Source organism: Pelmatolapia mariae, linkage group LG3_W (assembly GCF_036321145.2).
Source record: "Pelmatolapia mariae isolate MD_Pm_ZW linkage group LG3_W, Pm_UMD_F_2, whole genome shotgun sequence".
Taxonomy (NCBI): Eukaryota; Metazoa; Chordata; class Actinopteri; order Cichliformes; family Cichlidae; genus Pelmatolapia; species Pelmatolapia mariae.
Window position 1 is genome coordinate 74,435,609 of NC_086229.1, and position 16,602 is coordinate 74,452,210.

A 16,602-nucleotide genomic window follows, 5' to 3' on the forward strand; every position below is an offset into this window, starting at 1 on the left:
CATTTTGTTATGGAGAGATGAGTATTTTTCTTTTCTTTGCCAGAGTAATTTTGTGTGTGTGGGGGGGGGGTTGGTGGCGACTCATTCCGTTGGCAGATACGGATGCGGTACCTTTTAAACACAGTTTGGCGCGTTGGCAATGAGCGATACAGCAGCTGTATCGATCACGTGACTTTTTCTTAAAGTGACGCACGCACCGATACGTCGCTAGGTGAGCTTGATACATGTGTCGGTGCGTCAGTTTTGCAGGACCCATCACTAGCCAGTACCAAACGTTTGGATCGATATCTGCATCAATCTGCACACCCTTGTCTCCTGGATAGTAGGTAGGTAGGTGAGATCAGCGTGAACCACGTGGGTCTCTGCTCCCTGACCTGTTTCCTGTTTGGAAAGACTTCCAGCTTCATCACGGAGATTCTCTCGGGTTGTGGGCTCATCTAAAGGTAAGCACCGAGCTAACTTTAATGTGGGTTCAGTTTATGTTGAGTTATGCTCTATTGCGAACAATAGATTGATTGTATACACTGGAGTTAGAGAGACTGTTTGCAGACAGTTTGCAATCACAAGGCTGGCTGGCGGAGCGGCAGTAGCACGCAGCGGCCACTCCGGAGCCAAAATGGTGCTACATTGTTTACGTTTTGTGTGTAACGTGTTTTATTACTCTATGTATGGATGTCGTCGCAACTGGTGTCCGTACATACAACAGCCAGACACTTTTCAACTTAAATAACCCGGTTAACGACATCCAATATGGGCTGCGGGAAACGCTACGTAAACTCGGCTTGCTCCGCGAACCAGGCCTCGAAGCCTCGGCGTTGCCTGATGCCGGGGGCCGGAGGAGGGGACATCGGAAGCGGTGCGCGAGGAAGCGGAAGCGCGACAAGCGGGCGGGAGTCTGTGCTAGGCTAAAAACAAACCCTAGCCGGCCGGTGTTGTGCCAAAAAGTGTTTGCCTGCGAAAAAACTGTTTTCCAATGTTTCTGTGCATTTTTATGTGTAATATCTTTACGTATGTTCGTAAACACACTTGGGTGAACAGGGTTTACAAAGGGGTTATATATAGAATTAAAAATTATCTGTTTTTCAAGTATCTTTACAACTCTGTGTTATTGTACTTACATTATAACCAATCCGGTCCTTTATCCCCTCTTAAAATATTTTTACAGAACTATTGTGATATTTGCTGCCATTTCTACTGTCCTCTTGGCCAGCTTACTCTTACAAAAGTCATTTTTGATGTTAATGAGATTTTTTTTTTAACTGCATAAATAAAGGTTACGTAAAAGTCACTGCCAAAAACTGATTGCGGCTTCTACCTTGTTACACAAATGTTTGTTTGTGGCTCAAGATGACTTTATGTCATCCATAAGGGATGCATTTGACATATTTTTCATATATTATAGGCCAACAAGTTACTTATAGCAGTTTAAATACGAGCAATCACTTTTTGGCAAATACCGGAAATCAGTTTTTGGCAGACAATCACTTTTTGGCACAACACCGGTTCTCCCGTCCATCATCTTATCTAACGTCTGCTCCCTGGATAATAAACTGGATTACATCCGACTTCAGCAGGCTACACAGCGTGAGGTTAGAGACTGCTGTGTCTTTGTTTTCACGGAGACATGGCTCAGTGACAGAGTACCGGACGCCGCTTTTCAGCTAAACGGGCTGGCCTCGTTTCGTGCAGACAGAAACGCAGCTCTGTGCGGTAAGACTTGCGGTGGCGACTTGTGTGTCTACATCAACGCGAAATGGTGCAAAAACTCTGTGCTAGTTTCTAGTTATTGCTCATCGCTGGTGGAGTTTGTGACTGTTAGATGCAGACCTCTCCACTGCACTCCTTCTTGCCCTCACACACTTGGACAAGAAGGACACACACGTTCAAATGCTGTACATAGATTCCAGCTCAGCATTCAACACGATCATCCCCCAACAACTGATCGGAAAGCTGAGCCTGTTGGGCCTGAACACCTCCCTCTGCAATTGGATCCTGGACTTTCTGACCGGAAGGCCTCAGTCAGTACGGATCGGGAACTGTGAACAATGAACTACACATGCAACACAACAGCTTTATGAATACTCAACAAGAGCAAGTTTTATTTGGCCCTGGTTTGACAACCACACTGGGGCACATATTAACCAAAACACAGCAAACCTTAACAATCTTATCAAGCAGTGTTGTGTTGATTTCTGCTCTGCCCTGTTCATTGCACACACAATGCTTCGTCTGCCCTTTAGCTTCCGTGATGCTGTCTTCCCGATCGCCACTGTCCACATTTGCAGCTGGTACCTCAACCTCACTTATCCAACACAACTGCTGGCCACAGCCTCTATGACATTGTGATTTTGTTGTTGGTCTTCTGTCACATCTTCATCGATTACTTCTGCACGGGGCACACCTTCAGACTCTGCAGCTGCATAATAAAAGCCTGTAAGATAAAATTAGTGCATATGACAGGTGTGTGATTCACGTTCTGCAGCATCACACATTATGGAAACATCACAAAAACACTTAAGGTCATGAAAATTAATTGAGATTTAGCAACTAAATGGCGCATCCACCTTATTTATTGAAAAGTATTGGTATCAATATCGGCGATACTCGCCCGTATTTACTTGGTATCGGGTCTACACCAAAATATGCAGTATCGCACACCACTAGATTCGAGTCAACTAGCACCCCCTCTGGCCAAGTGCCATAGCCTATAGCCAGATTAACTTGTGACACACATCTGCACCACGTCTGAATTCCTTTTCATGCACAATACATTTGTAACTTTCTATTGAGTCTGTTTGTGCGTCTTGCAAATAAACCTTTGAATTGAATGAAATTATATCATGTATTCATTTTTTGCCTACATCAGTAAGAAATGCCAAATTATATACACACAGTTACAGAAATCACCACTCAAAATGTTCATCATGATTTTAATAGTTTTTGTTTTCTTTAACCCTTTAAAGCCAATCGGAGCGGGCACGCTCCAATTGTGTAACTATTTTTAAATCCCTGTAGAACTGCAACCACGTAAGCTAGCGCAATAAATTTTTTTATTTTTATAAATTAGCCTGCGTAATACTGCATATACGTAACTGCTATTAATTAACATAAAGTGCCAAACAATAGTGTATACTCACAGGGAATGCCTTTTTATGAACCGTTCACAAAATAGAGCACATGTTAATCAGTTAGTTGTCTGAGTCTGTCTGACACTTGTTCTGTCCACGCACAGATTATGGCTGTGTCCCAATTTAGAGACTGCATTCTTGAAGTACGCATTTTGAGTGCGATTAAGTCACCGCCACGCGACGTCGGCTGTCCCAATCCAAAGTGTACTCCAAATGCGCCGTCGATTTCCCCAAATATCAACCGTGGTACGGTGCACGCTTCGTGGTCCCATATATCCCACAATTATGGGCTCAAATTGTGGTCATAAATATTTTGTACTTGTTAATCAGTTTTGTACTTCTATATCAGGATTTATTTGTGTAAAGAATTTGTGTTTGTAAAAAAGATTTGTGTGTGGACTTAGCCAAAAAATACGCGTGAAACTCTGACCCTACTTTTCATCTGATTGGCCAATGTCATGTCAATCACAAATTTAACTATCCAATCAGAAAATAGATGGGTTTGGCTAATGGAGGGATGCTTTATGGAGTAAATATATATATTTTATCAGGAATAACATACACATATATACTTTTTGTGTCCCAGCTGAGTAACAGGAGGAGAAGAGTCTGGTGGAGCAGCAGAGGAACAATTTCAGCCATTTGGACTCAGCTCAGCCACTACAGAGGAAACAATGACTTCAACACAAAAGGTAAGACAAATATCACAGTTACAGTGTTATTGAAACTGTGTGCACAGCTAGTTGGTTTTTAAAAACCTATTAACAGCAGCTTTTTCTTTTCCATCCTGGGCTTCTCCATACGTACACAATCTACATTCACAAACAAAAAACTCAGAGGTTATAAGAAAATACAAAGATCATTTTTATCAGCACACATTGAAACAACAATATCATCAGTTGAACTCACAATTTTTTATGAGTAAAAGTAGGGCTGGGCGATATGACCCAAAATTCATATCTCGATATTTTTTTAGCTGGATGGCGATATACGATATATATCTCGATTTTGTTTTTTTTTTTGAGCATTTATTAATTAATCATGCTCCATAAATAAAAGAAAACAATGTTGTTTTTGTGCATAACAAAGTGTTCACAATTGTGCAGTCAAAATGTAAACTAACAGACGCTGAGCATAATAACAAAGAGACAGATTTCACAGCTGCTCTATTCCCAAGTTCTACTGCTTGACTGACAGCCTGGAGTTTGAAATCCGTCTTTGTAACCACGTCTCTTAAAAGGTGCCATTTATGGCCCTTATACACACACAGTACGGTAATATTACGTTGAAGCACAGTACGTATCACTCCGCGAGGCACCAGACTATGCTCCGACAATCCATCAAGTGGTGCAGCCCCGTAGTTTAGCAAAGTCGTACTAAAACATTTTTTGACAGATTGCTGAGCGCCGTGTACCACGCAAAATCGGTTCGCGGTCAGTAAGCACAACCAGAATTCATACATAAGGCGCACTGTCGATTTTTGAGAAAATGAAAGGATTTTAGGCCGTGTAGCCCCTGTGGGCTGCATGTCGTTAGCGTGGTTAGCTAGTTAGCGCGGTTAGCTAGCTAACATGTTGACGTCGTCAAGCCCCATGCACGGGGCGATCCGCGGCAACTCGCTAACGGAGATTTGCCACGTTCATCTTGTCATTGCCTGCAGGTGAAGCTAAGGGGGAGGAGGAGTTGTGTTAAATGAAGGAGAGGCGAGGCAGAGTAACTTTGCGTAGAGACAAAAGTGGACGAAAGAGAGTTAAACCTGCGGCTCCACAAGTATAATTGTAACGTAACATATACTATATCGATATAAACGATATTGTCACGTCTTATGTCTCCTATGAAAATATATCGATATTTATAAAAAACTCGATATATTGCCCAGGCCTAAGTAAAAGATTTTCTCAGCTGATCAATATTTCTTCAATATGTATTTTTCATTACAACTCTCATTGTAGCACATCATTGAAATGTGATAATTTCACTAGAAGGTGATGGTAACACACCTACAATGTGTTTGTGGACATGTTTGATTCCACTAGTGAAGGGAGTTTCAGTTTGTTCCATGACTGCATTTCACTCACTGCCTCTGTTTGTATCTCTGTCACTGCAGGACCAACATGGAGCAAGAAGTCAGCGCTCTCAGGAGGCGCACAAACCTCACAGAAGAAAGGGAAAGAAAACATACAGCTGTGATGAGTGTGGGAAGACTTTTGTCCAGGCTGGAGGCTTAAAAACACACCAACTCATCCACAGTGGAGTTAAACCTTACAGCTGTGACTTGTGTGGAAAGTCTTTTACCGAGGCTGGACACTTAAAAACACACGAACTCATCCACAGTGGAATTAAACCGTACAGCTGTGACTTGTGTGGAAAGTCTTTTAAGCGGGCTCAAACCTTAAAAAGACACCAACTCATCCACAGTGGAGTTAAACCTTACAGCTGTGACTTGTGTGGAAAGTCTTTTGCCTGGGCTGGAGACTTAAAAAGACACCAACTCATCCACAGTGGAATTAAACCGTACAGCTGTGACTTGTGTGGAAAGTCTTTTACCTGGGCTGGAGACTTAAAAAAACACCAACTCATCCACAGTGGAATTAAACCGTACAGCTGTGACTTGTGTGGAAAGTCTTTTACGTGGGCTGGAGACTTAAAAAAACACCAAATCATCCACAGTGGATTTAAACCTTACAGCTGTGAGATGTGTGGAAAGTCTTTTTCCCAGGTTGGAGCCTTAAAAACACACCAAATCATCCACAGTGGATTTAAACCTTACAGCTGTGAGTTGTGTGGAAAGTCTTTTTCCCAGGCTGGAGCCTTAAAAAATCACCAACTCATTCACAGTGGAGTTAAAGCATACAGCTGTGACTTGTGTGGAAAGTCTTTTTCCCATGCTCAAACCTTCAAAAGACACCAACTCATCCACAGTGGAGTTAAACCTTACAGCTGTGACTTGTGTGGAAAGTCTTTTAAGCGGGCTCAAACCTTAAAAAGACACCAAATCATCCACAGTGGATTTAAACCTTACAGCTGTGAGTTGTGTGGAAAGTCTTTTACCCTGACTCAAACCTTAAAAACACACCAACTCATCCACAGTGGATTTAAACCTTACAGCTGTGACTTGTGTGGAAAGTCTTTTACCCGGGCTGGAGGTTTAAAAAAACACAAACTCATCCACAGTGGATTTAAACCTTACATCTGTGAGTTGTGTGGAAAGTCTTTTTCCCAGGCTGGACACTTAAAAAGACACCAAATCATCCACAGTGGATTTAAACCTTACATCTGTGAGTTGTGTGGAAAGTCTTTTTCCCAGGCTGGAGACTTAAAAAAACACCAAATCATCCACAGTGGATTTAAACCTTACAGCTGTGAGTTGTGTGGTAAAGCCTTTGCTCAAAGTAGCAACTTACAGAAGCATCTAGTTACCCACTCAGGAATTAAGGTTTACAGCTGTGCAAAAACATTCACTTCATTATCTGCTCTGTGCAAACATCAGCCTGATCATGCAGGACTGAAATCACTGGATCACAATGAATCTGAAGAGAGAGAAAGATCCTCTTCTGGTTTCAGGGTCAGACTTAAAAACCTTGAGATCAGGCTCCACAGAGTTCAGATGGAATCTCCTGTAAAGAGTGTCAGCTGATGTCACACTTGGATCTGATGAGGTAGCTCTGATTTCTGGACCTGCAGTGAATAATCCTGAATGTTACATTCAGGAACCTGCATGTATAGATATGTATATCAAGTTTATTTTTTTTTCGTTTGAGGGAATTTAATTTTCTAAAATGTTATCCCTGTTACATTTTATTCTTTGTTCCCTTAGGACACAGTAGTGTTTAGTAGTTGTACTTGTTACTGTATTATTAAAGTTATAGAAATATCTTTTTTACTAAACTGATATTGTATCAAAATTACAGATATGGATATATATCAATGTTGGGTCTGTGTTTCCACATGCCCCGCTAGTTTAGAGACTTATTCCTCATGAAGAACGCAAAACATAAGAGATCATTTTCATCCGGTTTTTTAACTCGCTAACGAGGGAAGCTTTGGTCAAGAACCAGCTCTTGAAGCCTAAATCCTTCAAAGACCAGCGGTCCTCATAGCCTTTTTATGGACATGACAGTTACAGTTTACACAATACAACACAAGCACCTCCCACCGTAAAACCCCCCAATTGTTCTAAGACAAGGCACTATTAGTGTGTATATGTAAGCACCCATATGCATGTGCAAGAACGTGTGTGTGTGTGTATGCATGTGAGAATGTGTGTGTGTGTGTGTTTCTGACTGAGTGTGTGAGAATGTGTGTCTCTCTTTGCGCGGGACTTCCAACTGTTTCTAATAACATCCTTAGTCATAAAATGGTAATCTCTCCCAAACCCAATACATGGTTCAATTCCTGTATTGGTTCACCATGCACAACACAGTGAAGCCATACAAAGGGCAGGAAGCTTACCAAACAACAAACAGAATCTTCACAACAGATGTGTCTACAATAAAACCTCCCCCAGCACAGAGTAGCTGGAGAGGTGGTCAGAGACAAAGGAATGTCTTGATCCTATAGATTGAACTAAGACTCAAATTTAAGAACCACAATGACAACATTCAACAATTAGACTTAACAGTCAAATTTCTTTCATTTGAACTTTCTTAGTTTTTCCAAAATTAACTTCTTTTTTTAAAGTATTCATTTTAAAGAAGTGTTAAAAGTTAAAAACGGCAGCACACATCAAGACCATTTTAAAGATCACAGGTGACTACTTTTAGTTGTTTCAAATTCTATTAAACCTCTATTTTTGGCTCCTCCATTTACTTTAGTGTATTTACTGTATTCTTGAAGTCCACATGTTTTTTAATGAATTCATTTTGATCCACATGTTCTGCAGCTGTTTTCTTGTTAATTTGAAGTTTGCATTATGAAAATCCTGATAATGTTAAAGCGTTACTTATATTTGATGAACTCTGTGTAAAGTTTGTCTTATTAAACAGTTTGGTGTGAAAAATAAAGAAATGGTCTCACAACAAGTAGTTTGAGCCATGATTTCAGATTCAAACTAATTTAACAGTTTTCAGTGGTACATGTGGAGGTTTATCAGAGGAGGAGACTTGGCTGTTCTCCACTCACACTGAACAGGGTTCCTGCAGCTCGTTAAAAACTCTGATCTTCAAGGACAAAAATATTTGATTTTTCTCAAAAACGTGCTGTGGTGGTGGTGATGTTCCTGCATTGCAACAGTGGTTTTAAGATGTGTTCTCCCCCCCTGCTCGTCTGCACGACTCTCACGGAGCACCACTTTGAAACGCAGCCTGTCTGGCTGTTGAGAGGGGCCGGTTGTCTTTAAAGTGCTTCCAGGTAATTAAGAAGTGAGCGCAGGTTTTATACGGTTCTGTGGTGATTGTCACAAAGTGAACAAGGTCTCATGGTTTGATGCCCCGTGTTGACCCGGACAGTGTAAGCACTGCTTATGTTTTTTATTATGCTACATTTAACCAACGCCCACTGGCAGATTCCCTTGTGTGCAGAGTCCACAGACAAAAAACGTCCTTCTCTACTCTGTGTGGTTCGTATCAATTCGTCACACTTCTGTTTGCCTTGGTTGAAGCCCGACCATTTTCCAGCACCTCATGGAGCACTAGCTGCATCCTCACACACACCTGGATGGTGTTGTCATTCATAGTGATACCTCGGTGGATCATGTGCAGTGGTTGGTCACAGTCCCGGAGTCCATGAGGCAGGCAGTGCTGATAGCAAACCCAAAGAAGTGTGTGGTTGGATGGAGGGAGGTACAGAGTTTGGGTACTAGTGATGTGTCTGTCGCGAGCGAAATGGCTCTTAGAGCCTGATCTTTGACGTGAACGACGCGTGCCGGCTCCTTATCACGAGCCGTGGGGTTTTTTTTGCTTTTTGGTTTTTTTTCCTCTCACCCTCTCTCGCACATTTTTTCCGCTTCACTCTGCATGCAAGCCTTGTGCTTTGCACTGGGAAGAGCGGGGAGGGGCGGTAGTTACACTCGCAGTAGCACAGGAACAGAGCGGGAGGGAGAGACAGAGAAAGAGAGCCATGGACAACAACGTCACATTAGAAAGGTATAGTAATCATCCACAACTATTTTCAGTTGCACATGATAAAGGAGTCAGAAAGTTTATTCACGCAGGCCCATATGACAGAGAATGTGCATCTTCTTTTTGTTTTCATATTTAAATTTATATTTAATTGTGTTGTGGTTTGCAGTGTTTTGTATTGTTTCACTTTCAATTTGTTTAAATGGAAAAAGCTGAAAATTTAAACAGTTAAAAATTGAAATGTGAAAAGTTGTTTTTGTATTATATGATTTATTTATTACATTTTATGTGGAGTAAATAAATAAAAGTATATTTACAGTGGCCCCTAGAGACAAAACACGTACAAACTTCAAAACAGTTATGAACTCTAAAGCATGTAAAAACTCTAAAACACGAACAAAAGGACAACAGAAGTGCTCCAGGATGCTCGGCGCAGAGTTGAGCTTTTGTTACCTAGTGGCTACACAAGCCAGCAAGTACCAATGACCGGATTTGGTGTGTGGTAGTAACAGGTAAATGAACAATTTTTTAAATTATTTGAATATATATGAGTGCTTGTGTATAAATACGCAAAACAATACACATATACTTTCAATTGTGTAATTTAAGTGATCTAGGTAGCTCTGTTTTGGAATTTCAGTTAACGCTAGAAATGTGTTTTGGAGTTTGTACATACTTTGTCTCTACAGGCCACCGCATATATTTATATATAAACATATATAAATAAAACCACTTTTTTTACATTAGTAATTCCTTTTGTGCATAATTTTATAGTGTTGTTAGTAATAAATGAATTAAAGCAACAAAACAACCCGAAGAGCCGGTTTGGAGCCGAAAGAGTCGGTTCTCTAAAAAGAGCCGGAAATCCTATTGGGTACAATTTGGGAGGTGGGCAGGTGCATCCACACATGGATTTTTTTTAAAAACAGCCATTGCATCCTTCCCAGACAGGATATTTCTAATTTTAAATATATTGCAGAAATGGAAGAAAGCAGGCTTAAACATTTGCTTAATATTTCCATTGAAAGACAAATCCTGGTCAAAATGACTGTAAGATTCCTCATAGTGTTACTGGAGGCCAATGTATCGCATCCAGAAGACGATGAAATCCTTATTTGTTGATAAAATTGTCACAGAGCTTCCCCCATCCATTACTAAAGATTCACATTAAACTTATGCCATTCTTGGTTGCTTTAATGAACATTTTTTGTTGTCACAGTTTGATACTGATGATTTCTTGTGAACACTCCTTTAGCATGAACCCAGTGACAGTACCTGGGCCGGTTGTAGACAGGCATATATGAGGGGGCAGACAGAAATGTAAAGGGGGCACCTGGTGGCAATGGAAGCAAGAACAGTGTGGGGGTTGGGTGGGGTGCTCTGGATTAGGGGCAGTGTTGGGGAGTGTATTTAAAATACAAAATATGAGTAACTGTATTCTGTTCAGTCCGCTATTACACTCTTAAATCCTACTACTTATTCCTGCATCTTTAAAGATCTTACAAAGCTTCAAATCACGTGCCAAATATTGAATTAGTCATTGACGACTTTGATAGTCGACGTAATAGTGACTAGTCAACTAATCGTGGATTGAGTTTTTAAATTTAGTTCAACATTAACTGTTGTCTGTGTTCTTCAGTTGTTTGAGAGAGCACCATTTTAACAAACATGTTCGGGTAGAATATTGCCTTTAAATATGGGCATTGGCTTCGCATCTGGAATCTTTTGAGAAAATACAAGTTATAGCTCAAAAATGATTCTTTTTTTTTTTTTACTGTGCTGCAATTGATTACCAGATTATTTGTGCAATTAAGTAGTGCACAACTAATTTTTACTGAATTTCCACACAGGATTTGCTTGTGAAGGTGGAATATGGGGGAGAGCAGAAGTGATGAATGGAGGACATGCATATTGTAGTGAAGAAAAGAACAATGAGCTAGTGCTGTCAAGAGATTAAAAAAAAATAGAGATTAATTAATTATGATTTTTAATTAATTGATCTAATTAATCTCTTTTTTAATCTCACCTAAAAATAGCTGAGGAAAGCCCTCAACTTATTGTGGCAGACCAAAAGACTGATATATAACAAAGAAAGTGACTTTATAAAGTCATTTATTGCTTAACAAACGTTAAACAGATGCAACCATTTACATACTGTTGTATTCTTTTGTAAAATAAGTGGAAAAATAAATACAAATAAAATCAAATAAATTAAGTGCTGCAAGTTAGCACATCAGAGTTGCTCTTTTCTGAGCAATACAGCACTGAAATTCCTCTGCTTCAGATAATGACAAATAAAACTGACATTGCAGTGCTGCAAGTTAGCACATCAAAGTATTCTTCCATCACAAAAAAAAGTGCTGAACATCAAGCAATCTATTCTAGTAGGCTACAAATGACACAGCAGCTATGCTGACCACATGTGTCTCATTTCTTCTTCCTCAGCCAGTCGCTAAGACACACCAGCCTGGTAACATTTTCTGGAAGCAAGGCTGCCCTTTTCTTTTGCACTATGTGGCCTGCAAGGCTAAAGAGTCTCTCACAGGGTACAGAGGTAGCTGGGGAGGCCAGGTACTTTTGTGCTAGGACTGACAGCTTTTCATAGACTCCTGAGTGAGCATACCACCACTGCAGGGGACAGTCATCAATACTGATGCTGGGTTCTGCTCTGTAGCGCTGCAGCTCTCCAGACTCAATTCCATCTTCTGAGTCAGAGTCAGACCCCAGAAGGAGTTCGCTCCTCCTCTTCTTCTGAGCTGGTCCATCATCCTCTGTGGAGGGCTGGAGACTATCTGCTCTTCTGGGCTCTGCTGCCTGGAGCATATTCTCCAGAATGGTCCACACCTGAATGAATGAATGAATGAATGAATGAATGAATGAATGAATGAATGAATGATTGTGATTAAAACTAAGTGCTTTTTTTTTTATTTTATTTAATCTTGTAAAGAACTTTGTGTTCCATATAATAAATAAAAGTTTGATTTGATAATGAATTGGACTCATTAGTCCAGCTTAACCTTATTGTCCTACCTGTTCCCTCTTTTCTCTTGGAAGACATTTCAAATCCTTAAACCGTGGATCCAATGCTGTGGCCACCTCGAACCATATCTCGTTGCCATTAGCTCGTCGTGCTGCCAGATCCTTCTGGAAGGCATTCTTGAACTTCACCACGTAGGCAGGATCATCATCAGTAATGTCCATGACACGGTACAGATGGCGAAAAGCAGGCAGCACTACAGAGCAAGAGACGTAGGCCTCACCACCCAGCAGCTCTGTCACATACCTGCAGAGGTGGAGAGGTTTGCTAAATAAACCTAGCTGGATTCATTTAAATCAAAGTGTAACTGATTCCCAATTTAATTGTCCTTAAAAGTTCCTTGTTATGTTCATTAATTTTGATTTTACACATGTAACAGTAGTTTATATAATTAAAATGGGAAGGTGTTTATTTGAACTTACTTGCATGGTTCAAGCAGGAGCTCCAGCCTCTGCAGTTTCGCCCACTCAGCTTCGGTTGGCAAGACCAACCTGTGGTTCTGTTGGTCCAACGTAGCCTGGACAGCCTCTCGGTTACATAGGAGGCGTGAGACCATTGCGAGAGTCGAGTTCCACCTGGTGGGTACATCCTGTATAAGTTGATCGCTCTTCTTTCCGAGTGCTACTTGTTGTTGGTTAAGTTCTGTGGTACTCGCAGGGCTTTGTTTAAAATGACCAACAATCTTGCGGCACTTTGCCAGTACACCGACAAAACCACTGCTATCGAGACATACCGTGATGGTCCTCTGGAGAATGTGAGCATTGCAGGCGATGTGCTCATATGGAAGTGCTCTCATAGCAGCCAGCATGTTTGCTGCGCTGTCTGTGCCAATGGTGGATATCTTGTTTTCAATACCCCAGTCATTTGCTACCTTGAGGAACTGTTCGGCGCATTTATCAGCAAAGTGCCTGGTTTCTGTTCTCATGACGGTCAGTGCAAATGAGTTGAGGTTCCACTCACTATCAATAAAGTGTCCAGTCACCCCAAAATAGCTGTGGTTGCCAGCTGAGGTCCAGTGATCTCCGGTTATAGCAACACAGTTGGGAGAATCCTCCGCCAAAATCTCAAGTTTGTTTTTCTTTTCGCCGTCGTACATTTTGCTGATTTTGGTCGTTACTGTAGTCCTGCACGGCGGCTTGTATGACGGGTCATTGGACGCAATTTGCAACACCTCTGTCAATCCTTCGTCCTCTACTATATTTATCGGCCTACAGTTCATCGCTATCCACTTGGCAATAACATTAGTCAGCCTGTCGGTCGCAGACTTGCTCATACGAGGGGTATTCTCTAGTTTTGTTTGGCGAAAAGCTTTGCTCTGGCTTGCTATATTGCTAACGTCTTCACTGCTAGCTGTTGCTGCACTCGCGGCTGGGTGCTTTGCGTTGAGGTGATAGGCCAAACTTGAGCTGCTTCGGTGGTAAGCAAACTCCTTCTTACACTCTAGGCAGACCACTTTACCTTTGTCAATGGTGCCGTCGGGGCGTTTATGAAATACAAATTTCCCGTTCATTGGGCCAACAACTCTCAGATGCGCCTCCATATCCACACTGTAAGCTAATCACCACTTCTCACCTTGACCTCACGACGTGACTCCACCCCCAACAAGTCAAGCACAAGGAGCCCAGCACATAAAAACGGATTTTATAACATAGCAACTCTCATACAAAATCAATGACGTCAAGAGATTAAAAATTAGATTAACGAGATTAAAAAACATAACGCGCTAAATAGCATTGTAATTAATTAATCGCAATTAACGCGATAATTTGACACCCCTACAATGAGCATGCTGTTACCTACGTCACACTGTTTAATAAACAATATTCTAATGAAAGTGAGAACATGTACATTGCTCCATGTTGTTACAGGTTACAGAAAATGTTTTGAAATTGTAGTGCACAGTTCAAAATAAATGTTTTTCAAAAACCATTGCCTCTTTGTAATAAATGTTTATTTCCAAAGGAATTTCTAGAAGTTCAGAAGAGTAAAATGCAAACTTTTTAGAATTAATTAGAAGATAACTCTTATGTAGTTAAACTAGAATACTCTGTGAGAGTTAGTATATAAACTGTTAACACCTAGTTAGCATTAATAAGTGTTAAATTATCAACTCCAGACAGATTTGGTACTCAACACTAAATCAGAGTTAACGTACCAACTCTCCAATAAGAGTTAAATTAACTCTCTCTGGTGTGGACCCATATAGACATTTTAAAAGAGTTGAAATCAAATCTGACAGTGTTAATTTGGACATGCTGGATTTGCTGTGTAGATCTGCGATATAATATCTTGCAGTTGCCTTTCACCTTACTCCTAGTAACACGATTACTGTCTTGTCTCTGAATGTATCTATTGAGACACTCTGGGGCCATCCTATTTATACATTTAAAAACTAATTTAAGTTAACACCAATGATTAAAACTCTTAAAACTAAATAAGTAATATTTCTGTAAAATGTGACAATGATGCCACCGAACCGATTTTTTATCCATTATTTTTAAGGTTTGATTATATAAGGATACCACAGGCTGAATTGTAGATGGTGCTGCTTGAGTCCAAACTGTCATACAATATGAAAAATGCGAAAATATCATAGAATGCATAAATAACTGAGCTGCTGAAGTGGGTATATAGTGCCGAATTAACTTAAAATAATTCAGATTAGCCTCTTAGAAATCTTCTTTACGTGCTTGTCAAATTTAAGATGTGAATCTAAGATTATTCCTAAAAACTTAAAATCTTTGACCTCCTTTATTTCTTCGTTCCTTAGGTTGATTTTAAAATCATCAGATGAATTTCGTTTCCTAATCGAAAAGCACATAGAAACAGTTTTTTTTAAATTCAGTACAAGATGATTTTGTTCCAGCCATTTTTGGACACCATTTAGATGTACCGTTAAGGTGTCTGCTGCTTCACCAGGCGACTTAGCTGGTACGTGTATAACTGCATCATCTGCATAAAGTTGGCAGTTGGCTTTTGGGCAGCTGGTAGGCAAATCGTTTATAAACAAACTAAATAGCAATGGGCCAAGAACAGATCCTTGGGGAATACCGATTCTGTTTTCCAACATGGATGACTTTTCTTTATCAACCCTCACACACTGTTCTCTTTTGTAGAGATAGGACTCAAACCAGTCAACTGCTTGCTTTGAAAAGTCAAATTTTATCAACTTAGAAAGAAGTATGTCATGATTGACAGTGTCAAAAGCCTTTTTTAGGTCAAGGAACACTGCACCCACAACATTACCATTATCCAGATTACACTTAATATTTTCAACAAAATAGCAATTTGCCATTTCTGTGGAAAATTCTGGTCTAAAACCAAACTGCATTGGATGAAGCAGTTGATTAGTCTCTAAATAATCAATTAACTGTGCTGCCACAACCTTCTCAAGCACCTTCGAAAGAACAGGGAGTATGTAAATTGACGATAATTACATATCAAATCACGCTCGCCTCCTTTAAAGACTGGAGTAACTACAGCCCTTTTCCAGTCAGTTGGGAATGTCCTATTTCTTATTGATAAATTTATAAGATGTGTTAAAGGTTTTGTCAAGAAATCTCTATATTTTTTAATTAAACAAGTGTTCAAGCCATAAATATCCTTTGCCCTAGAATCTGATAATTTCTCAATAACCTCTGTGACCTCTGCTTCATTAACCTCTTCAATAAAAAATGAGTCTGATGAATCGATAGGTCTGTTTTTAATAGTGGCCACTGGAGAGCTGAAATTTTGCATTAATTCTTCTACAGATTGTATAAAATATTTGTTAAATTCGTATGCCATGGAACCCTTATCTATAATAATTGTGCCATTTATATTGACACACAGCTCTATCTATCCATGAAGCCAGTTAACACACACTAATTAGTTAAACTGCAGGAATGTCTTAACCTCTTCAGCCCCACGCCCCCGGCATTGGGGGCAAAAAAGAGGAGATCGCGTTTAATCGGTTATAACGCGGGTTGAGAAATATAAGTCATGACATGTGTGGTATCCACAGAAACCTCAGAATCTCAGCTAAAATGTCATATAAACTATTTCTACAACCACCAAACACACCGAAAACAAGCCGCGATTAAACGAGCAGTTACGTAAATGTGCAGAAGTCCGCTAAACAAACAAAACCGAACCAGAAATCCTTCAGACTTCATGTAACCGGTTAAAGAAAAGCTGGTTAGCTCCCAGAGGTATCACTGACTGCACACACCAAGTTTGACCACGATCAGACCAAAATTCACTGAATGAGCCGCAAAAGAAGACCACAAAAACACACAGCGGCGCAAATGCGCTAAGACAGAAATTGGCTTACCGTCCCGATTTCCTCCATTATTTTTGCCGGTAGCCGGTAGCCATGTGATTGCCGGTAGTTACCATG

At 40.4% G+C, this 16,602-nt stretch overlaps 2 protein-coding genes across 2 annotated transcripts; one reads left to right on the forward strand and one right to left on the reverse strand.

Moving 5' to 3' along the window:
- Positions 1–196: 196 nt before the first annotated feature.
- On the forward strand, positions 197–8,135 carry LOC134624810 (zinc finger protein 99-like). Its single transcript, XM_063469888.1, has 3 exons — positions 197–443; positions 3,715–3,820; positions 5,236–8,135. Exons 2-3 carry the CDS (start codon positions 3,803–3,805, stop codon positions 6,763–6,765), a joined length of 1,548 nt encoding a protein of 515 aa, XP_063325958.1. The 5' UTR covers positions 197–443; positions 3,715–3,802; the 3' UTR covers positions 6,766–8,135.
- A 3,369-nt stretch (positions 8,136–11,504) lies between these two features.
- On the reverse strand, positions 11,505–13,900 carry LOC134624808 (E3 SUMO-protein ligase ZBED1-like). Its single transcript, XM_063469885.1, has 3 exons — positions 12,647–13,900; positions 12,218–12,470; positions 11,505–12,031 (listed from the first exon to the last, which is right to left on the reverse strand). The coding sequence occupies exons 1-3, from the start codon at positions 13,762–13,764 to the stop codon at positions 11,615–11,617; spliced, it is 1,788 nt and encodes a 595-aa protein (XP_063325955.1). The 5' UTR covers positions 13,765–13,900; the 3' UTR covers positions 11,505–11,614.
- Between the last annotated feature and the right edge of the window lie 2,702 nt (positions 13,901–16,602).

Coding starts and splice junctions, on each gene's coding strand:
- LOC134624808 (XM_063469885.1), bottom strand. CDS start 13,764: ATGGAGGCGCATCTGAGAGTTGTTGGCCCAATGAACGGGAAATTTGTA. Junction 12,471..12,646: donor CTCCTGCTTGAACCATGCAA/GTAAGTTCAAAT, acceptor CCACCTCTGCAG/GTATGTGACAGAGCTGCTGG. Junction 12,032..12,217: donor CAAGAGAAAAGAGGGAACAG/GTAGGACAATAA, acceptor TCATTCATTCAG/GTGTGGACCATTCTGGAGAA.